At 46.0% G+C, this 22,566-nt stretch overlaps 1 protein-coding gene across 3 annotated transcripts in view; it reads left to right on the plus strand.

Annotated features, from left to right (window-relative positions):
* VPS13D (vacuolar protein sorting 13 homolog D) overlaps positions 1 to 22,566 on the plus strand; it is a 255,302-nt gene that overhangs the window by 9,561 nt on the left and 223,175 nt on the right. For all 3 annotated transcript variants that reach the window (XM_042998018.1, XM_042998020.1, XM_042998021.1), the window contains exons 4-18: positions 567 to 757; positions 856 to 936; positions 4,147 to 4,263; positions 6,764 to 6,868; positions 8,534 to 8,704; positions 9,141 to 9,241; positions 10,296 to 10,464; positions 13,071 to 13,172; positions 13,328 to 13,529; positions 14,501 to 14,680; positions 15,779 to 15,909; positions 16,742 to 16,817; positions 17,240 to 17,410; positions 18,415 to 18,545; positions 20,290 to 20,422. In XM_042998018.1, coding sequence (XP_042853952.1) covers positions 567 to 757; positions 856 to 936; positions 4,147 to 4,263; positions 6,764 to 6,868; positions 8,534 to 8,704; positions 9,141 to 9,241; positions 10,296 to 10,464; positions 13,071 to 13,172; positions 13,328 to 13,529; positions 14,501 to 14,680; positions 15,779 to 15,909; positions 16,742 to 16,817; positions 17,240 to 17,410; positions 18,415 to 18,545; positions 20,290 to 20,422 — 2,061 coding nt within the window. The remainder of the gene's footprint in view (positions 1 to 566; positions 758 to 855; positions 937 to 4,146; positions 4,264 to 6,763; positions 6,869 to 8,533; positions 8,705 to 9,140; positions 9,242 to 10,295; positions 10,465 to 13,070; positions 13,173 to 13,327; positions 13,530 to 14,500; positions 14,681 to 15,778; positions 15,910 to 16,741; positions 16,818 to 17,239; positions 17,411 to 18,414; positions 18,546 to 20,289; positions 20,423 to 22,566) is intronic.

Raw genomic sequence — 22,566 nt, forward strand, 5'->3', positions numbered from 1 at the left:
ATGGTGGGACTGGGAAAATCCTATCACGGTCCTAGCAGGCCATTTAGTTTCGCATCAGCCTGTGTTCTCCTGAAGGATCAGAATTTGTTCTCAACAGAGTGCCACTGCAGGACCGCCCGCGCTGCAGTTGCTATGTTCAAGACCGGACATATCGTAAGCCCGGTGACTCCCAAGAAGTGCTTCTCAACCAGCCAGCTAATAACCAACGAGAAATGAGTTTAGTGCTCTTAGGCTTGTGCGGGTGCTATGGGGAGAAAGACACCCCAACGTCGTTTAAGATGTAGGTTAGTTGGGGAGGAGGCACTGCGCAGAGGAGAGGTGTTGCATTTGATAGGGTGAAGTCACTGCACTTTTTCCACCTTCTAGTTTATTGGGTCTTGTTCTTACAGGTGTCAGTGTACTAACTTCTTTTTCCCACGTACGAGAACCTGCTGCTTATTTTCGTAGATTAAACAATACATTGTAAAAGTACTAATGCTTCTTACAGAAAACTGGAAGAATACAGAAAAATAGAAGGAAGTACCAACACTGTGTATCGGCATTTCACGAGATTTTGCTTTTCCCAGGCTTGATTGGGAAGGTGACTCTTCAGATTCCCTTTTACCGCCCCCACGTGGACCCTTGGGTGATCTCCATCTCCAGCCTTCACTTAATTGGAGCCCCTGAAAAGCTAGAGGATTTCGATGACGAGAAGGAGAAGCTCTTGGAGAGGGAGCGCAAGAAGGCTCTACTTCAAGCCCTGGAGGACAGATGGAAGGCAAGCCACACCCCCCTCGGCCACCCGAGCAGCTGCGGCGAGGCACAGCATGTGAGCAGAGCATTGGACGTGGCTAACCCTCGCTCTTTCCTTTGTAGAATGAACGCCAGCGGAAGGGGGAGTCCTACTGGTATTCAGTCACTGCCTCAGTAGTTACGAGAATTGTGGAGAATATCGAAGTAAGTCCTACTGACTTTTATGAAGTATGAACACGACAGGGACTTCTCAGGCTTACGAGTGTGTGCTCCTCAGTACTTGGTTTCTCGTGGGCTTAACTGATGCGGGGTATGCGGTGCCACGGCTGACTGCTCAGGTGTGCCCTTTTATAGGCGGTGCCGGGAGGGAAACCTGAAGAGCAAGCCTCCAGCCCTGGGCAGACACAGGTTTTTCTTGCTCCGGCTCGTGCGAGTAGGAGTTTCATTTTCACTCACCTTGCACTTCACTTTGTTCTTGAGTGTCGCCCTCTTCCTTGCTACAGGACGTACCTCCTAAGAAGCCGGGTGACCTGCACCTTCGTGACTGATTCTTCTAGGGCAAATCACTTAATCTCTCTGGTCTCGGTTTCTTCCTCTGTACAATGAGAGAGGTCGGATACGTGGTTTCTAGTGGGTGGCGTAGTGAATTTCGAGCAGCCCACTGAGGTGTTTCATCTCTCACTGACGTTTCTGGTGGCAGGTTGATGAGGTGGCAGGTGCTCGGGCTGCTGGCCACATTTTCTGCTTTAATTACAATTTTGTTTTGTCCTCAAAAACTAGATCGGGGTCCACACTGATGTTCATGAATGCCGTAAGAGTAAGGCTGTACTTATTACTACATCTGGGGTTTTCTTGCATTGCCAAGGTGACAGAGGCCAAAATGGCTTCAGGGTACACCACTTCCCCCAAAGATGCAGTCTGAGGTTGTTGGTTTCATAACTGTCAGAACGTTGACAAAGAGATTGGTACATTTGAGGTGAGTGCTTTGAATTGTTTTAGGCAGTTGTATTTTAAAATTTTTTTTTAGCTTTCATTAATTTTAAATAATTCATTATTTTTATTTTTAATAATAGCTTTATTGAGATTTAGTTAACATTCCATGAGGTTCATACTGAAAAAAAAATTTTTTTTTTAATGTTTGAGAGACAGAGCACGAGCAAGGAAGGGGCAGAGAGAGAGAGACAGAGAGACAGAGGGAGACACAGAATCCAAAGCAGGCTCCAGGCTCCGAGCTGTCAGCGCAGAGCCCGACGTGGGGCTTGAACTCACGAACCATGAGATCATGACCTGAGCTGGAGTTGGACGCTTAACTGACTGAGCCACCCAGGCGCCCCATAAAGTTCAGACTTTTAACATGTACACTCTAGTGTTTTTTAGTGTATTTACGAAGTGCCTAGATTACCACTCTCTAATTCCAAAACACCTTCGTTACCCCAAAAAGAAACTTCATGCCCACTTAGTAGCTACTCCCATTTCTCCTCTCCCTCTAGCCCCCCTCTAATCTATCTTCTTTATGGAAATTGCCTGGTTTGGACAGCTCCTATCCGTGTGATCGTTCATCACGTGGCCTTTTGCGTCTGGCTTCTTGCACTCGGCATAATGCTTTCAAGGTTCGTCTGTGTCGTGGCATGTACCAGCACTTTATTCCTTTTTAAGACTGAATAAAGTGTTCCCGTGTATGGATTGTCAAAGACAAACGAAGCTGGATGTTAGTTAAAGCAGTGAAAACAGATTTTATCCAGTAACTACTGACAGAAGTGGCAGGAGCAGAGCTCTGTCCCAGTTTGCACAGAGGTGACTGGGCCTTTTAGAGGAGAGTGAGGTGGGATCGGTGGCGGGGGGGGGGGGGGGGGGGGGCTCAGGTGAAGAATTCTAGAAGGTCAGTGTCAATGTGATAAGGCCGGCTGTATCTGCTGGCTGGGCTTCTGTGCTCCCACAGAGATTGGGAGACAGGGCCTCTCCTTCCTGATGATTACGTTTCAGAGGAACGGCTTTCATGTCCTTGATTGTAGGAGATACACACACATCTCATAGCGACAGAGAAAGGATTCACAATTGTAAGCCCTTCTGGGTCAATGCTTTTAAGAAAGGGAGGTCAGGGACCTATTGTCAGGCGTTGGCTGGAACAAACAGCCCTGAGCTTTTCTAGACGGGAACTCAGGAGGAGGCCGGCATGTCCCAGGCACGCAGCTTTAGGCTGCTGGAAACCTCCTCAAAGTGCAGGAGTTTGAATGGAGTATTCACACTGAGGGTTTTTGCGGTTTTCAGGCTATACTACATTGTGTTTATCTGCTTATCAGTTGATGGACATTTGGGTGGTTTCCACTTTTTAGCTATTGTAAATAATGCTGGTATAAACATTCGTGTATGTGGTTTTGTGTGCATATATGTTTTCAGTTTTCTTAAGTACATACCTAGGAGTAGAATTGTCGAGTCATATGGTAACTCTGTGTTTAATTTCATGAGGAACTGACAGACTGTCTTCCAAAGGGGCTGTGCTGTTTTACAATTTCACCATATAATGTACGAGCTTTTTAATTTCTCCACATCCTCCTCAACACTTGTTACTATCTTTTGATAATAACCAGACTAGTGGGTATGAGGTGGTACCGCACTGTGGTTTTGACTTGCCTTTCCTTAACGGCTAATGTTGAACATCTTTCCATGTGCTTATGGCCGCTTGTGTATCTTTTTTTGAGAAATGTCTATCCAGATCCCATTATCCATTGAAAACATTGGTTTATTTTATTTTTTTAATTATTAAAAATTTTTTAAATTTTCTTTTCTTGAGGAAGTGTGAGCCGGGGAGAGGGGCAGAGGGGGAGAGAGACAGAATCCTAAGCAGGCTCCACATTCAGTGGAGAGCTGGACGTGGGGCTTGATCCCATGACCGTGGGATCGTGGCCTGAGCCCAAATTGAACGCTCAGTTGACTGAGCCATCCAGGTGCCCTGGTTTATTTGTTTACTGTTGTGTATTTTGGGATTCTAGTCCCTTATTAGATGTATGACTTGCAAATATTCTCTCTCACCCTATGGGTTGTCTTTTCGCTTTCTGTTAACGATTTTTAATTCACTGAAGCAGAGTGCCTTTTCTGTAGCCCACCGGCAGGGGCAAGGGGAAGTAGACAGGTACAAAGTGTATGTGCCCTCCTGGTGTTCCCGAGTCTAGGTGCCGGGACGCTGGGGCAAGATTAAGGTATCGTAGGAGAGGGCGGACCAGTTCTCTAGATCCAGTGGCGTTTCTTTGAATGTTTCTTTAAGGGGTCTTCTGGAATGGTGTGTGTGCCCTGAGCATTTGTGTAAACTACCTGCCGTAGTTTACTTAAATGCTCAAGGGCGGTTTGACGTCTCCCTGTGGTGTTCTACCTGCAGCACATGTCAAAGTGCATTTTCCTTTTTTCTCCCCCTTGCAGTTAAAAATCCAAGATGTCCATTTGCGCTTTGAAGATGGCGTCACCAATCCGTCCCATCCTTTTGCATTTGGCGTCTGTATTAAGAATGTGTCCATGCAGAATGCTGTGAATGAGCCTGTGAGTATGAACTGGCCTGCTAACCTGGAAGAAAGCACTGGTTTTAGGGAGTTTGGGGTCCCGCCTTCGTCGTTTCGTGTTATGTAAAGGAGGCTGCGTTCTTCCTCACCAAGCTCTTGGGCGGCTGTGCGCGCCTCTTGTCTGTGCCAACAGATTAATTTACCAAAATAGGAAAATGGCTCATTTTCTCTGACCTTTGTTACTTCGCTCATCCGTTCAACGTCGATGCGGCCCCATTTATCTTGTGCCTGAAGAAACTGAGTTCTCATACTGTGTGCACCTCTGGGGGTAAACTCTCTGTTTCACAGATTCAGCCATCCTCTGGGAATACTTGTCGGTGCCTTCCACATCTTGAACTCCATTCTCCACCTCCTTTTGGCCTCCTGGCTCATGGGCTTTACCTGCGGGGCACCTCTGTGGTGTTTTAGCGTCACAACCAAAATTATCCCATTATGTTCCATTGGCCCATTTTGCGTCCCTGAAACCGGCTTTTTCCCTTTATTCTCTAACATGTTAAGGAGTATTAAAACACACGAAACTAACCTCTTTTGAGCCCTTTCCCATGCCAGGCACTTTTCTTAGCGCTTCACGTGATTAACCTCGTTGAATATTCAGTGCTCTTTACCACACCTCTGTCAGCCTCCTCCTACACACAGCCTAGGATGCGGAGGTGCACGGCGATGGAGTGGAAGGGCCAGGTCCTGAAGCTGCGTGGCCCAGCTGCCAAGTGGGGGTTTGCAAACTGTGGACTGGAGAGCAAAGTCCCCCCACGCCCCCTTCTTGTCTGTAAACAATTACCGGATCACTGCCACACCCGTCATTTACATGTCGTCCAGGGCTGCCTTTGTGCTCCGGTGGGCGGAGCTGAGTAGTTACAACCGCAGCTCCACGGTCCGTGAAGGCTTCTTCACGTTTGCTGTCCGGCCCTTTGTGGAAGTTTGCCATCCCTGCTCCGGAGCGTGTGTTCTGAGCCACTGCCCTGATCTCCAGAGACCCGGGCTCCTCCTCTTGCTTCCCGTTCCCCGACTTCCATATCCATCTGCTCACAGCACCCTGCCGGTTTTCCTCGCACAGGGTCTCAAATGTGTCCCTTCCTCGTATCCTCACGGCCACTGTCTCACTTCAGGATCCTGTAAACTTTGGCCCGGGCTGATAAAATATCCTGTTGCTTCCATCCCAGGGGTAAAATATCCCCTTGCTTCCATCCCAGGCCCTTGGTTCTTTCTAAACCGGCGCTTCCCAGTCTCTTCCACATCACGGCCCACGTGGAAATACAATATTATTTGTACAGGGCGCTGGGGCAAGTGCTCGTGGCTGCTTGAGGCTGGAGGTGGTTAGGCAGATATTTCTAAAATGTAACTGGAGCCTGTAAACTTGCTCATTTCTCGATCCACTCATGAGTCGTTTTCTCTAGCACACCGAAGGGGAAAGCTCTACTTTGCAGTGTTGCCAGAGTTCTGTTTCTGAACAGAACAGATACCTAAGCCTGGTGCATGCCTACCTCAAAACCCTCCATGGCTCCATGGCTCCTCGAGTGTGAAGTCCAGACTCCTTAGTACGGCATCCGCTTCCTTTCCTTGTGTATTCGTTTCCTAGGGCTGCCTTCACTAATTACCATGAACAAAATGGCTTATAACGACAGAAATTTATTCTCTTTAATCCTGGAGGCCTGAAGTCCGGAATCAAGGTGTTTGCCGGGTCGGTTCCATCTGGAGGCTCTGTGGGAGAAACTGCCCCTCCTTGCTTCTGATGGTTAACCTCGGCGTTCCGTGGCTTGTGGATGCGTCACTCCATCCCTGCCTCTGTCGTGTGGTCTTCCTCCCCCGTGTGTCTGCCTTCTCTTCTCAGAAGGACATCGGTCATTAGATGAGGGTCCACCCTCGTCTGGTATGACCTCGTTTTAATTTGATTACATCAGTAAAGACCCTATTTCCAAATAATGTCCCATTCACAGGTTCCAGGAGGACATGAAGTTTTTGGGGGAGGGAAACCACTTAACCCAGCACACCTGGGTATTGTCAGCACTTAGCACCCCACTCCACATGTGTGTTCGTGTCTGTGTATCAGTGCTGCCCCCACATCGAGAGGACAGCGCTCCCATCACACACGTAGTCCCCATCCTCTGAAGATACCACGCCTTTCGTACGGTAGACCTTGCACTCTGACATGTGTCCCCGTCCTTCCCTCCTGCCCTGTGCTAGAAACATACCCGTCTTTTGATGCTTATTCACCCGGTGACATTTTCGCTTTTGTTTGCTTATAGCATCGTCTCTATTCTTCTGCTTTCCCTCCGCTTGATTAAAATTGTGCCATGCCTGTCTCCCTAGTTAGCTAGATTTGGAAAACCGTAAGAGCAAAACCCATGTTTTAATTCAGTTTTGTATCCCCAGCACCTTGCCAAGTGCCTGACACATGCTTCCTCAGAAGTGGTTTGTTGAATGAGTGAATGGAGTTTGTGAATGAAGAGAGTCATCTTATTTTCTTCCCTGTTTTACCCCAGGTACAGAAGTTAATGCGGAAAAAACAACTAGATGTGGCAGAGTTTAGCATCTATTGGGATGTCGATTGCACTTTATTGGGGGATTTGCCTCAGGTGGAGTTACAGGTATGACTCTGGCAGAAGGCTTTATTGGAACACAGCACCGGAGTGTGGGGTCCCTGCCACGCCGGTGTTTGTTCTCTGTGGCTGTGGTCCTCATCCCATCCCACTCTTCGTCCATCGGTATCCATGCTCAAGTGGGTTTGCTTGAGGAACTTGGTATGCATGTAATGCTGAACAATATGTAGTGTTTGGGGTATGTTTCACATTTATATTGCATTGTAGATTTCTTTTTTTCCACTTAAAGCTGTGTTTTTAAGATCGATCAAGATTGCTGTTTATATTTCTAGTTCATTGCCTCTGACCACTGCACAGTATTCCACGGTAGGCATCTAACATGTTATAGTTATCTAGTCTTTAAGCCATCACAAACTTGACCTCCAGATTTTCATTTTATTTTTTATTTATTTGTGGGTTTTTTTGACATCCAGATTTTATTTTAATTTTTTCAGTTTATTTTGAGAGAGAGTGAGAGACAGTGAGTGAGCTGGGGAAGGACAGAGAGAGAACCCCAAGCAGGCTATGCACTGCCGGCACAGAGCCTGATGTGGGGCTTCACCCCATGAACCTTGACATTATGACCTGAGCTGAGATCAAGATTTGGACGTTCAACAACCGTCTGGGTTACCCAGGCGCCCCTTGACATCCAGATTTTAAGTGAACGAAGCACCAGATGTGATTCTCAAAGAAGAGCTTTCTTATATAAATGTTGAAACTTGCCCTTTGGTGGTATTCTTTTAAGAAATACTTAAGAAAGTCATTAAAAACATGGGACATGAAGTATTACTGTTTGTGAAGGATAGAAAAAATTCCGAGTTTAATCTTCAGTAAAGAAATCGTAGGTGGTTTAAGTGGAATGGAGAAAAAGGACTCGTGTTTTCCCCTCACCCAAGGTTTTCTTTGGCTTGCATGCTGTTGTACAGAATGGCTTTGTTTTGCTAATTCAATTAAATAAGTACTGTGCATCCATACAGTAGAGCCATTTACAGCTATAAAAAATAAGAACAAAGATCTTTATGATGAATATAGAATTGTCTCTAAGAGTTAGTGTTAAGTTTACAAAATTGAGGTAAAACAGCATATGTACCATTTGTATGAGAATAGTTAAAAAGCCAGAAAACCATTGAGTTCTCTGAACATACACAGAATGCCTCTGGTGGGATACATAAGAAACTGGTGTTATTGGTTGCTTCTGGGGAGAATAATTGGGTGGCTAGTGGATGGAGTCGGAAGGAGAGATTTCACCTTTTATTTGCCTTTCAGTTTTGAACCTTGTGAACATTTTACCTAATCAGAAATACAGATACATTTTTAAAGAAATGCTGGAGAACTTTATGGGGTGCCTGGGTGGCTCAGTTGGTTAAGTGTCTGACTCTTGATTTCGGCCCAGGTCATGATCTCAAGGTTTGTGAGTTTGAGACTTGCGTGCTGTGAGCGAGGAGCCTGCTCGGGATTCTCTGTCTTCCTCTCTCTCTGCCCCTCCCCTGCTCTCTCTTTTTCTCTCTCTCTCAAAATAAATAAACTTTAGGAGAAATGCTAGAGAGCGTTAGGTTCCCTGTTTTATCTTGATTTTGGATTCTGAGGTAATATCCCCTAGATTAGATAACTACCAGCATGTAACTTGATCCTGAAAACATTTGCTGTAATGACAGACGTTCTTGTCACACCCAGGAGGCCATGGACAAGAGCATGGAGAGTCGCGATCATCACTACATCCTGGAACCTGTGTGTGCATCTGCTCTTTTGAAGAGAAATTGCTCCAAAGAACCTCTGAGGTCGCGACACACCCCCCGCATTGAATGTGATATTCATCTGGAGACCATCCCCTTGAAACTGTCTCAGGTACTCTCTTTCTTCCCAGTGGTTTATATTCTCCCTGTTGGACCGGTAACTGGGGCGAAAGAAGCACTTTGATAGAAGGGTCTCGATACTTCACAGCCCGTAGTGGGAAAGGAAGTGCACATGAGCCCATGGCTGTCTCCTGGGGTGCAAGATCCCGCCGTGTGTTACACGGTTGGATCGGGTTGCCCTCAGGTTAGTTTTGATTTCGCGTTGAAGTGCTGAACTGAGAGTCTGAGTGACGGAGTACATCTGAATACCTCACTGTTCGTGGTCAGAGACCATTGCCACCTGATGTGGATATGTGGTCTCCAGTTTGCACTGGATTTCAGTTCAGCGGCTTGACCAATACGAGTTGTTCTTGGTAGAGAGATGTCTTAACTGAGTAAACGAAACACGTCAGTTCTAACCTACTGATCTCTTAACCTCTGACGAAAAGCTGCAACACCGGCAAATCATGGAATTCCTCAAGGAGCTGGAACGGAAGGAGAGGCAGGTGAAGTTCCGGAAGTGGAAACCCAGAGTGGCTGTATCGGAGAAGTAAGGACCTATCAGTTACATGTCGTATGTGACATGTGTGTTACAGAATGCTTTTTTGTTTGAGGAGATGAGGAGCTAAAAACACGGTCGATTTTTCTGGCTGTTCCCGTGCCATTTCTGTTGTTGACCTACGCTGGTGTTGTTGTCATACATGTAGTTGGTGTCGTGGGTTTACCGTCAGATGGAGTGCGGTGGAGTTAAGATCCTCTGCGCCTCGCTGGACAAGTAGCTGGCGTTGCTCGGGTGGGGTCTGACTGTGTAGGAAACACTTTGTAGTGGTCTTTGAACCTTCCTCCCTCTGTCTGTTCTCCCATGTTGTTAGGGCAGCATTTATGTAGTGCACTTTCTAACTTCTGTGGCAAAAAGGAGTCTTTTCCTGTTGTAGTGATAAACGTGACCAGTCCAATATATTAAAATTAAAAAAAAAAATTTTTTTTTTTAACTTTGTTCATTTTTGAGAGACAGAGCATGAGTGGGGAAGGGGCAGAGAGAGAGGGAGACACAGAATCCGAAGCAGGCTCCAGGCTCTGAGCTGTCAGCACAGAGCCCCAGCGGGGCTCGAACTCACGAACTGCGAGATCATGACCGGAGCCTGAGTCGGACGCTCAACCGACTGCACCACCCAGACGCCCCTAAAACTTTTAAAAGATCCCGTGTATTTCCATGTCTTTCCGGAAGTGTGCCATATAAACTCTTTAGTATCCAAATCCTTGCTGATCATCTTAAGATGGTCTTTACCTTGCGGTCACCAGTTGATTATCTGTCAGTGGATGGGACTTACGTTATGGGTAATTGAGACCAATCGAGTATTATATTACAATTGATGTGTGGGTTGAGAATCTATTCTTTGATGTTCTTTGCCAGCAGATGGACTTTCGCCACATGTTGGGTTTAGCCTAATGTTAAAATGAGCTGCAGGCATAAAGTGCTGGCTGAGGAGAGAACAGAGATTTCAGAAGAGGAAGGAATAGGATTATGTGGATTGCCCTGGGTTGATGGCATTTTAGTTGCTTTTATTGTAAGAAGTAATTAACATTGTCATGCAACACCTCAGCTGCCGAGAATGGTGGTATTTCGCTTTGAATGCTAACCTGAATGAGATCAGAGAGGAGAGGAAGCGCTGTACCTGGGACTTCTTGTTACACCGCGCCCGCGACGCTGTGTCTTACACCGACAAATACTTCAGCAAGCTGAAAGGAGGCTTGCTGCCTGCGGACGACAAGGTGAGGGGGCTGTTGTCCTGCGTGTCATGTCTTCATTCAGAGGATAAAAACATCTCTCAAAAGCTGAAGAGAATGGAATCTTTGAGGAAATAAGAGTCCCTGGCAAACGACTGTAATTTTAGAGGGTAGAGTTGGTTTTACTAGGTGAAAACTTCTTGCAAGGCCCTGGCCCTGCCTTGGCCAGAAACATCCTCCACCTTCTGTTGCTGGAGGAGAGCCAGACCACGGTGGGGGAGGAATAAAGGTGGCCATGGTCCTGTCACGCCTTCGTGTCACTCCCCTCCTCCCCTGGCTGCCTGTGTAGGACCCATCTCATCACCTGTGTCTCTTCAAAGCCTGGTCCTCATCAGTATTCTTTTCCTCCAGAGTCTCTGACTAATCCCTGTAGACTTTGGCCTATATTTTCCCCAATCCCAGTTGACTTCATTGACCGTAGGTTTTTTGAGGTAGAGGCTAGGTGGAGGGGGTGAAGCAGGAGGTGAAGGCAAGGTCACCGTAGGGCTGGACGCCCTTAGAACCACTGTCCCTGGAGTCCTGGCCTGGGACTCCACTGCACTGCTTTAGTCTGTCTGCCTCTGTCTCCTTGGGGAAGGGAGTGGGGATTGTTCTGTTCCTCGATTTGTCTTGGGTTTATGAGCAGCAGTTTTTGCGATAGCAGTTTAGACCGTGTCCGGTATTTTGGCACAGGTACTGTGTCTCAATGAACTGTTCTTTAGTAAACACTTCCAAGTTTCCCTTCGGCACCCGTCTCAGCTCGGACTGCTATCACTAAATACCACAGACCGAGGGCCTTAAACAGCAGCTGTGTATCTCACAGTTCTGGAGGCTGCGAAGTCCAAGATCAGGGTGCCAGTAGGGCTGGGTTCTGGCAAGAGTCTCCTTGGGACTTGTAGACAGTTGCCTTCTCACTGTATGCTCACGTGGCCTCTCTTGGGTGGAGAGAGATCTGTCTTCCTTTTCCTATAAGGGCACTAAACCGAATTATCTTCCAAAGGCCCCACCTTCAAATCCCATCACACTGGGGGTTATGTCTCCAACATTTGAATTTTGGGGGTCGCAAACATTCAGCCCGTAACAGCAACCCAGTGTGTGGTCACCAGTGGCAGTGCTGAGCCACTCGGTGCTCTGTGTCTCCTGCCGGCTCCCTGAGGCGTGACCCACTCACTTGGTTAATGCCTTTTCCACCAGAGTCAGGCATGGTTACTGACATAGGAACCTTATGAAAAGGTTGGAATAAACCAGACATTTCGTTTTGGATGGTTTTCTTAAAGGCACAGGCAAAGACATGGAGGGAGAGAGAAGTATAAACTCACAGTGAGGGGAGAAAGTAAACATAATGTCCTTTTTCTTAAAAAAAATTTTTTTTTTAATGTTTATTTATTTTTGAGAGAGAGAGAGAGAGAGAGAGAGAGACAGAGCATGAGTGGGGAAGGGGCAGAGAGAGAGGGAGACACAGACCCCAAAGCAGGCTCCAGGCTCTGAGCTGTCAATACAGAGCCTGATGCAGGGCTCGAACTCATGAACTGCAAGATCATGCCCCGAGCCGAAGTTGGACTCCATCCAGGCGCCCCTTAATCTTCTTTTTCTTGATGTTAGGGTGTAAGAAACGGTTTAGGACAGTTAATTCTGCTTTCTTTTTTATCCTTGTACGTAGCTGGCCACCACTGTTCTTTCCTAACTGGCAGGAAGCACGTTAAGATGAGCACGTCCTTGCTGATGTCCCACATGACACGTACAGGAACTGTTTACACCGCACACTTACGGTGTAAACGTGGTCCTCAGTTTCCTCATCTGAAGTGGGAGGGATACCAAATAGCCCCCTACTTTGAGTAACGGAGGTCACGCGCATGAAAACACTTTGGCGCCTCTGTCGGGACCGTGCACGCGGTAGTGTAGCGGCACCTACGCTTCAGTTACTCCTTTTCTTTCTTTTCTTTTTTTAATTTTTTTTAATGTTTATTTATATTTGAGAGAGAAGGAGACAGAGCACAGCTGGAGAGGGGCAGAGAGATGGAGACAGAATCTGAAGCAGGCTGCAGGCTCTGAGCTGTCAGCATAGAGCCTGACGTGGGGCTCGAACTCACAAGCAGTGAGATCATGACCTGAGCCGAAGTCGGACGCCCAACTGACTGAGCCACTCAGGCGCCCCTCTTTTTTTTTTTTTTTTTTTTTAAAGTTTATTTATTTATTTTGAGAGAGAGAGGAGGGGAGGGGCAGAGAGAGCGAGAGAGACGATCCCAAACAGGCTCAGCCCTGTCAGCACCGGTGTAGGGCTTGAACTCACTAATCCAGAGATCATGACCTGAGCCAAAATCAAGAGTTGGACGCTCAACTGACTGAGCCACCCAGGCGCCCCCAGTTACTAATTTTCAACCAAGCACTGTTCTCTGCTCCTTCTGTATTTGCTGTTAGTCCCCAGAGACCAAATAAAATCTATTGCATTGTGTGTGGAAAAGCTGAAACTATTCATCTTCATTGTTCCTTGGCTTTAAGTGGGAATGTTGGGCTCAGATAGATTCCCTCACAGTACTTGTGGTCAGTGAAGGTGTCCAGTTTCTCTGGAGCTATAAGACCCATTTTGTTTGTTTTGTTTTAACCCAAAACAGGAGGAAATGTGTCGGATTGAAGAGGAACAGAGCTTTGAGGAGTTGAAGATTTTGCGTGAACTGGTTCATGAACGATTTCACAAACAAGAAGAATTGGCAGAGGTAAGAAATCCTCTGTGAGAAGATGTGTTCAGAGCCAACGCGCTCAGAATGCTTCAGTCTTGATGTGCTTCTCTGGGGGCAAAGAATAGTCAGCGGCGCATGACCTCTTGTTTCTGTCTTGGGGACTCATGTTTGCTCATTTCTGGTTGACACAGAGCCTACGAGAGCCTCAATTTGATTCTCCAGGCGACTCTCCTGGGGACCCAGAGCCCAGCGGAGGCAGCTGGATGCTGCAGTACCTTCAGTCCTGGTTTCCTGGCTGGGGAGGCTGGTACGGGCAGCAGAGCCCTGAGGGGAGAGTGGTCGAGGGTCTTTCAGCAGAACAGCATGAACAGTGGAACCCCGAGGAGATCCTAGGTAAGGGGGAGCTGGCCCTCACTTCCCTGCCCTGGCCCAGTTGCTAAGGGAGACACTTGGTTCATCAGAATTCGTCTGTTATTTGTGCAATGGCCCATGGTATTTTTCAAATGAAAAAAGTAGACATTTGGGGCCCTTGGGTGGCTCAGTTGGTTAAGCGTCTGACTTCGAGGTCATGATCTTGCAGTCCGTGAGTTTGAGCCCCGCGTCAGACTCTGTGCTGACAGCTCAGAGCCTGGAACCTGCTTTGGATTCTATGTCTCCCTCTCTCCCTGCCCTCTCTCCCTCCCTCCCTCCGTCTCTCTCTCTTTCTCTCAAAAATTAACATTAAAAAAAATAGACGTTTGTAAAATGGTTTGTGTCATGTTCACAGATTCAGATGGAGGAAATTTTGAGAGATACTTCATCTGCAACTTTGTTACTAAATTTGAATAATTAGCACAGTTCCAGGTAGATCTGAGGGGTCATGATTGTAGGAGAAGTGAGCAAGTTCAAAAGGTTTAAGCTCTGAAGCTTGAATATCGGTCCAGGGCTGCTCTTCAGACCCACGCTGTCCGTTTTGGTAGCCGTAGTCACAGATGGCTATTTAGGTTTAAATTAATTAAAATTAAGAATTCTTTTCTGTTTCAAGCCACGTTAGCCGCGGTGCTCGAAGGCACTTGCGGTTGGCGGCTCCTGTGCTGGACGGCGCGGACGTGGAACATGTCACTGTGTCGGGCGTGCTGTGTTGCTGATGTCGTACTTTGTCATGAATCTTAATATCCTTCCTTGTTTGAGAATAAGTTGATAAGATCTCTTACAAAATAGGATCGTTTTACATCAGGAATGAAACAGTCACCCATGACTTTGAGGTTCTTCCTGAAAAAAGGGGGAGATAGTTCAATAATGTCATCGTAACTTTGGTAGCGTGCCTGGTGGTGCCATTTTAATTGTCCTGTTTTCCCCTAAAGTCTTTTCTTCCTCACGCTCAGGCACTGAGGAGTTTTTTGACCCCACTGCCGACGCCTCCTGTGTGAACACGTATACGAAGCGGGACCACATCTTTGCCAGACTGAACTTGCAGCTACAGCGGGGCACTGTGACCTTGCTGCACCAGGAGCCGGGCGCCCTGCAGACGCAGGAGAGCGCGTTTATGCAGCTCGAGTTTTCAGGTGCTGCCCCCAGGGAACCGCCTGATGCTGTTTCTCTCCCCTGGCACCAGGGTCCACTGGAGTCTCCTTATTCGTGGTAGTTATGTTTTAGAAAGTTGCGGTGAGCACTGAATGATTGACTGCTGAGTCAGTGCCACTAGGGGGCGTACGAGGTTAGGTGCCTGCCAGCCTCTGGTCAGAACATCCACCAAGGGATCGGTACAGAACCTTGTTTCTTGCGTGTCTGTGTTTAAAGACACTTATTTAACATGTGTCGTTGAGACATTAATACTGAGCTCGTGGCCAGCGGCACCGTAACTCGTGCCTGAGTGAAGCTCGTCTACCGTAAGGCACAGCGCTTCACTATGCTCGGGGGCCATTTTAAATGGTGAAATCACCAACAGAAAGCACAAAAATGCAAAAAACTTGGCACTAAATAGACCACGAGAGGGGCTCTTGTGTGCGGTGTGAACCAAGCCTAGCCAGGAAGGCAGAGCAGTGCTGCCTGCTTCGGCCTTGGCCGCGAGCAGGCACGTCAGCGGACTCAGGTTTCTTTCTGCTCTGCGCGTGTCCTGAGAAGCACAGTGAAGGTTGATCTCGGGTTATAAATAAATTTTAGTGAGTAGGTGAATTCACAAAACTGGAACCCATGAATAACGAGGATTGACCATGTTTGACCTGCTGCTGTGACTTTGAATTAAAGGTGTATAAATGTGCAGGCATTGGTTTTTCACATCTCACCAATATTTTTATTTTGGTCCATAAGATAGGCACATATCTCAGTAATATAAAGGTGACTGATCAGCAGTTTGTTTGACTTTATAATCTTGAGAGCTGAGATTTCATAAACGTAGTGTGAACCAGCAGATTGCTTGAACTTCATTGTAATATGCTCTGTTTAGAATTCATGCTGTTAGGCAACTTCTCATATTCCTTATGTGTTCCTGTAGAGAGATTTATATGCACCTATCGATATATAAATAGGATTTTTTGTTCTGTTTTCGAGGCAAAAGACTTCATGATACTTAATTGTCCTCTGCAAAATATTGTATCTCATACTTGTAAAGTGCTTTGGGGTGTCATGGCACAGTGTTAGCTCTTACATTTATTTTTTTGTAGATGTGAAACTACTGTCAGAGTCTCTTCCTCGAAGAAATTCCTCCTTGCTCTCAGTCCGGTTGGGTGGACTGTTTCTTCGAGACCTGGCCACAGAAGGAACTGTGTTTCCCCTTCTGGTGTTCCCTAATTCAGTACGTACAGCGGTAGGACGGCTGCTTTGTCCAGGGGGTGGTGCACTGTGGTCTGTGTTAGGCCAGCCATAAGCAATATTAACTCGCTTCATTTGGTCATCTTGAGAAGGGTGGGCCGATGAAAAACAACCTGGAATCCAGTAAGCTGTTTGAATTTGTCAGACAATGGATGTTGGAGGGATTTACGGCAGCGCCTTTCTCTTCTGTGCCGTAACTGCTGTGGAATAGTTTGCTCTGTTTTGGAAGAGATTGCCATAAGCACCATTATTTTCTGCATTACGAAGTCAATGGTTCCATCTCTGTCTGGAATTCATTTTCATGCCTTCTGATCATTGGTCACTGATGGGAAGTCTCTTCTTTTGCGGAGTTCCAAGAGAACCACTTCAAGTTATCTCTATATGTATAATTTTGTATACTCAGTATACTTTTTTAATTAGATCTTTGATCTTACTAAGTGGGCACAGATGCGTCACAGTAGTTGAGTATTTAGCCACTTGCCCTGTCTGTGATTTTTTTCAGGGGGTGATTGTAGAGAGGGCGGGAGTGCAAAGTGAAAGTCTAAGGAAGTTATGTACCTACTTCATACTCATTTAGCAATCATTCATTCGACGCACTGACTGCAGAGTAGCATGCTTGCTGTCCATTTTAGGTTGGAAAAAGGCACAGACCTGGGAGATCAGTCTGGAAGTCCTCTGTATTCTGATGTCAGATGAGTTTGGATTTGGTTGTGCTAAGCGAGAGTGATGTCAAGGGGCAGAGCTCAAGCAAGTGTGTGCACGGCAAATTGTCCCCGCTCACCTGACATTTATGCATTTTGTGTATGTTTTAATAGCAAAAAGAAGTTGGCAGAGTCTCACAGTCTTTTGGTCTCCAGACAACATCCGCAGACAGAAGTGATCAGACTCCTGGTAATTTGTCATCTGTTCTTAAAACTAATCTTTAAAAATGTGGTGATTATGGATCGGTAGTCTCGGTCAGTCGTAAGAGGGAGTGTGTCCTGTTTTGTCCCAGTGGTTTGTTGTGTGCGTCTGTGTTCGTCTTGGAGACCATGTTCTCTGTTAACCCGTGTGTGACTGGGGTAAACTCGCAGGGCTTCTCGAGCCTGGGTTTCCATAATGGGAGTGATCGCAATAGCCCGCTCTCAAGGATTCTTGTTGAAAGTTAGAGTCCATCCTTATTAGAGTCTCTGTTTTGTAAAATTTTCATAAGAGAGAACTAGTTGGAAAATAATTTAGAAAATGTCTTTTTCCCAGAATTCCTTATGGGTTATCAAGAATAAGGTGATTGTTTTTGTTGTGTTCCATTTTCTTTCTCTGGTTCTTCCCTTTAGCTGCGGACCCAGATGACCCAGTTTTTGAGATGCTGTATGAGAGAAATCCAGTGCACAGCCATTTTGAGAGGCGGCTGAATGTCAGCACGAGGCCCTTGAACATCATATACAATCCCCAGGCTATTAAAAAAGTAGCAGACTTTTTCTACAAGGGAAAGGTTCATACCTCAGGTTAACTTTTTTGTTTGTTTGATCTTCTGTTGCTTTCTAAAGACCTCTCTCGTGTCATTTTTAGTGCTTTGGACAAGGGTTATTGTAAACCGAAGTGACCTGGTAGTGGTAGGAAAGGCCTGGAGAGCAAATGGATGGGGTTGTCCTTAGTTATGGGATTAAAGTAGATGTCCTTGGAAAGTTACTTTTCCAAAAGGAATCAATATCTTTAAATATTTTTTTTCTTTGCTTCCATTTTGCATATTTTAAAAAATGCTTTCCATTCCATTCGGGTGGTGGTTTCCTTGGCTACCCAGGATACTTTAGGCCAGTGAACTGAGGAGGAATGCTCAAGGATTTCCCTGTAGATGGCGGGGTCGGTGGTCTGTTTCCCCTGCCCGGTGCAGCGTTCAATACTGAGTTCATCCGTGCACTGTTCTTTATCATCACGGCTTTATTCATGCTTCCCTTGGTTTCCAAAAGAGATTTGAGATCGCAGAAACAGAAAAAGCACTTTTGTTGACAGGGAGGTTGATAAAACAATGGTCCTTTCCTAAGTGTATCCCCTCTCCCTCCTTATAACAATGGAGCTATTTTAGTTTTTGGTCCAGTTTTTGAGTCTTTGTGTAAGCAACAGCCGTAAATGTCTTGGCTTTATTGCTCTGGCACCGATAGAAGATAGAAGGCATTTCCTTCCAAATTAAATTTTCTCTTTTAATGTAACGTTATGCTCCCAAGATTTAGAATAGTCTGGGATCGTTCAGAAAATGGTTTAAGGAATTCTAGTGACTGAGTTGCCCTTCCCTCATGTACTGCCTTTCTCCCTCAGGCCGTGCCCCCATTTTTGCCTCGTCCCTGTTTTTGTATGTAGTAGCAGGGCAGGTGGAAGTCAGGAGAGGCTCTCGTACAGACAGGTTTTTAACCTTGCTGGAAATTCTTGGTGAGAACAGATGTTGCAGCTGTCTTTTCCCACCCAGCTGTTTGAAAGTTCTCCTTCTGCTGTCTGTGTGTCTCTAATCTTGCAGGGTTTGGTTATCAGTCTGAACTTGAGCTGAGAGTGGCAGAAACTGCCCGAAGACAGTATAACAGGCTGAAGATGCAGACCAAGGCGGAAATCCGACAGACTCTCGATCGTCTGCTAGTGGGTGATTTCATCGTAAGTGGGGCAAGCAGAAGGGGAAGGCACTCTTTCCGTCAAGTTCTTTACCTACTCGAGTTTCAACCACAATGATTAACTAAAAATGTGAAATCCTTTTTGACTAGCAAAAAATAAAATCTCGTGTCTTTTACAGTCAGGGTTTCATGAATAAAAACAAGTGACTGGGACTAGACCATGTTTCTTTCTTGTATCAGTCTTGGAACACTCTTAGGACTTGTTCTTGTCCCATTTTCTAGACCTGATATATTATCAGTATTTCACTGAAGACCATCCCCCTTCACTTACTTTTTTTTTTTTTTTAAGTTTATTTATTTTTCGGAGAGACAGAGCAAGTGGGAGAGGGTCAGAGAGAGGGAGAGACAGAATCCCAAGCAGGCTCCACGCTGTCAGCAGCAGAGTCCAATGTGGGGCTCAAACCCACAAACCACAAGAGCTGAGATCAACAGTTGGACGCTTAACCGACCGAGCCACCCAGGCGGCCCAGCCCCTTCAGTTACTATTATCAGAAGAAAGACCACTGCAGTGGTGGCCCGGTTTTGATTCCAGGGTGAGATAGTTACTTTGTGATGCTAAGTGACCAGCTGACACAAGGATGCCTAGATCGGGAGAACTGAGAGACACCTTAAGAAAACACCTTAACCGTCCAGCGGAACTCAGTTCCTGGGCCGGTGGCAGGGAAGTGCACTGCTCAGATGCCACAGTAGGTGGGGCCGGTAGAGCCTGGCTCCCTCGGGAGGGCAGAGCCCCTGTCCTCGTAAGGGATAGCAGGAAGGTTCTGTGTCACCCGGTGGCAGTGTGTTCTCTGGCAGGGAGAATTAGTCCTGTTTCTTGTTTTTGTGTGTGCGTGTTTCAACACAAATTGCAACAATTAGTATCCATTGGTTCTCTTAGTCAAAGAGGGTTCTTTTTGAAAACATTTATGTAAATTAGCTTTTTACTACATACAAAATATTTGAGGCTGATTTTGGTTGCAGAGAAGAAAAGTGAATAGACTCATGACTTGTTACGTTTTTTTATTTTTATTAATATTTATTTACTTTAAAGGTTTATTTATTTTGAGGGGGGGAAGAGAGAGAGAACAGGGGAGGGACAGAGTAAGAGGGGGAGAGAGAGAGAGAGAGAGAGAGAGAGAGAGAGAGAGAGAGAGAGAGAGAGAGAGAGAGAATCCCAAGCAGGCTCCACACTGTCAGCGCAGAGACCGACATGGGGCTCAAACCCACGAACTGTGAGATCATGACCTGAGCCGAAGTCAGACACCTAACAGACTGAGCCGCTCAGGCGCCCCTTTTTCCTCCCACATTAAACGTTTGCCTGTGATAATGGCTCAAATCCTTACGCATTTGGATCTCCTTTTGTCTTGTGTGTTTTTTTTTTTTTTAAGTTTATTTATTTTGAGAGAGGGAGAGCACATGAGGGAGGGGAGAGAGAGAAGCGGGGGGCGAGGGGGGGGGGAAGAGGAGAATCCCAAGCAGGCTCCACACTCAGCACAGTTCAGCGGGATTTGAATTCACCGACTGAGATCATGACCTGAGATGAAATCAAGAGTCAGATGTTTAACTGACTGAGCCACCCAGGTGCCCCTGGATCTACTTTTGTTTTAAACTTTTTGCTCTAATACCTTGAAGTCACTCCGTACCCTGGGTGTGGCTTTCAGAAAGGCTTGAGCCGCAGCTGATAAAGCTGTTCAGTTTTTGTAGTTGTGTTATAAATTATTTATTTGCAGTTTATTTTACTTCTACAGGAGGAAAGTAAAAGGTGGACCGTGCGACTAGATATTTCGGCCCCTCAGGTGATATTTCCTGATGATTTCAAATTCAAGAATCCCGTGTTAGTTGTCGTGGATCTAGGGAGAATGCTGTTGACAAATTCCCAAGGTATGTGTGAACACGAAGTGATAAAAACATCACCTTGCATAAATTGATCGGTCTGTTCTTAGCCAAGTAAAGTTTTAAAAAGGTTTTTTATGACGTTTTAACTCCAGAGTTCACTTGTTACTTTTTTTGATAATGGCTGTATTGGGATACGTTTTAAGATGGACAGTGCAGCTGTTATTGGGATATTGACAGAATCATGCCTTTCACTGCTTTATCTAATCTGGATCGTTTTCATCATCCTATGAAGAAATGGTAGACCCATCCCTTGTCACTCTGTATTATCCCCTCTCCCAGGCCCTGGCAGCCATTAACCTTTCTATCTGTGGATTTGACTCTTCTGAACATTTCATATGAATGCAGTCATGCAGTATGTGGCCTTTTATGTCTAACTTTTTTCACTTAGCATGCTGTTTTCAAGATTTATCTGTGGTGAAGATTCTACCTCATTCCTATTTGTGCCTGAATAATATTCCTTTGGGTGAATATGCCACGTTTTGTTCATGTGTTCATCAACTCGTGGACATTTGGGTTGTGTCTGCTGTGAACGTTCATGTACAGGCTTTTATGTACACATATTTTCAAACTCTTGGGTGTATCTCAGTGTGGAATTGCTGGGTCACATGGTGACCTTCATGTTTAACATTTTGAAGAATTGCCAGACTGTTTTCCAAAAGGCAGCACCATTTTACTATCTTACCAGTGATGTATGAGGGTTTCGATTTCTTTACGTCCTTGCCAACACTTGTTACGCGTCTTTTGCATTATAGCCTGTTTTTTATGAGTGGAAAGTAGTATCTCATTGCGGTTTTTATTTGTATTTCTTATGTCACATTTTGTATTTTAGTTTATTTTTTAAAGTTTATTTATTTATTTATTTATTTATTTTTTAACATTTATTTATTTTTGAGACAGAGAGAGACAGAGCATGAATGGGGGAGGGTCAGAGAGAGGGAGACACAGAATCCGAAACAGGCTCCAGGCTCCGAGCTGTCAGCACAGAGCCCGACACGGGGCTCGAACTCACGGACCGTGAGATCATGACCTGAGCCGAAGTCGGCCGCTCAACCGACTGAGCCACCCAGGCGCCCCTAAAGTTTATTTATTTTGAGAGAGAGAGAGAGCGTGCGAGCAAGCACGAGCAGGGGAGGGGCAGAGAGAGAGGGAGAATCCCAAGCAGGCTCTGTGATGTCAGTGTAAAGCCCAGTGTGGGGCTCAGTCTTAGGAACCATGAGATCATGACCTGAGCTGAAATCAAGAGTTGGACGCTTAACCGACTGAACCACCTGGGTGCCCTTCACGTTTTGTATTTCAAGAAACACTATTTCTCAGCACTTTATTTCAAGAACGGAGATTTAATCTATTTAGGGACATAAGGGACATATATCAAAAGGGACTCCTGGGAGGTTATTTTGTTACTGTCATTAGATCTAAAACAGTATTTATTGTTTACCTTGAGATGGGGGGAAGAAAGGGGATTCATGGGGTAAAAGGCTGAGGGAGCTTATCAAATAAACTCAGCCTTATCTTCACTGAGGTAAGCCCCAAAAGACAAGAGGTAGAGGGTTTGAACGGGAGTGGGAAAGTTTGGTGCTATGAGGGATGTTAAAGGGGGATCATATCTAAAGAAGAGGATCTCACAACCATGGAAAGCACCTACTTGAACTTGTACAGCATAAACATGGAGCGGAGATGTGGGTGAGAGGACCCAGTGGTGTGATTTTGTAGTTGACTCCATGCTGAGGTGTACAAGACTGGGCTGTAGAAGTCTGTAGAAGAGAGGGGTTGAGGGTGGGCTCTGGGGCTGGAGTGTGATGCTGAGTAGTTACTGCTTGCCAAGCACCGATCTGGGCACTCGGGGTATTGGTGAGTAAGACAGATGGGACCTGTGTTCTTTTGGAACGTTCTAGTGTGGGGAACAAGGTGAACAGATAGATGATTGTGGAGAGTGATGTAAGAATGGCTGCTGAGAGCGGCTCGTGGCAGTGCAGCTCAGGTGGCGGGGAAGTGGGTTACTGGTCTCTGCTCCCCGACGCGTGTCCCTGTGTCAGCAGGGCTCCATCTTAGAATTCTGTCTTGTGTCTTGATTTCAAAATTCATAAACAAGTTTACACTGAATCACTGGTAAAATGAGAATATTATGCTTA

This window comes from Panthera tigris, chromosome C1, assembly GCF_018350195.1.
Source record: "Panthera tigris isolate Pti1 chromosome C1, P.tigris_Pti1_mat1.1, whole genome shotgun sequence".
Lineage (NCBI taxonomy): Eukaryota > Metazoa > Chordata > Mammalia > Carnivora > Felidae > Panthera > Panthera tigris.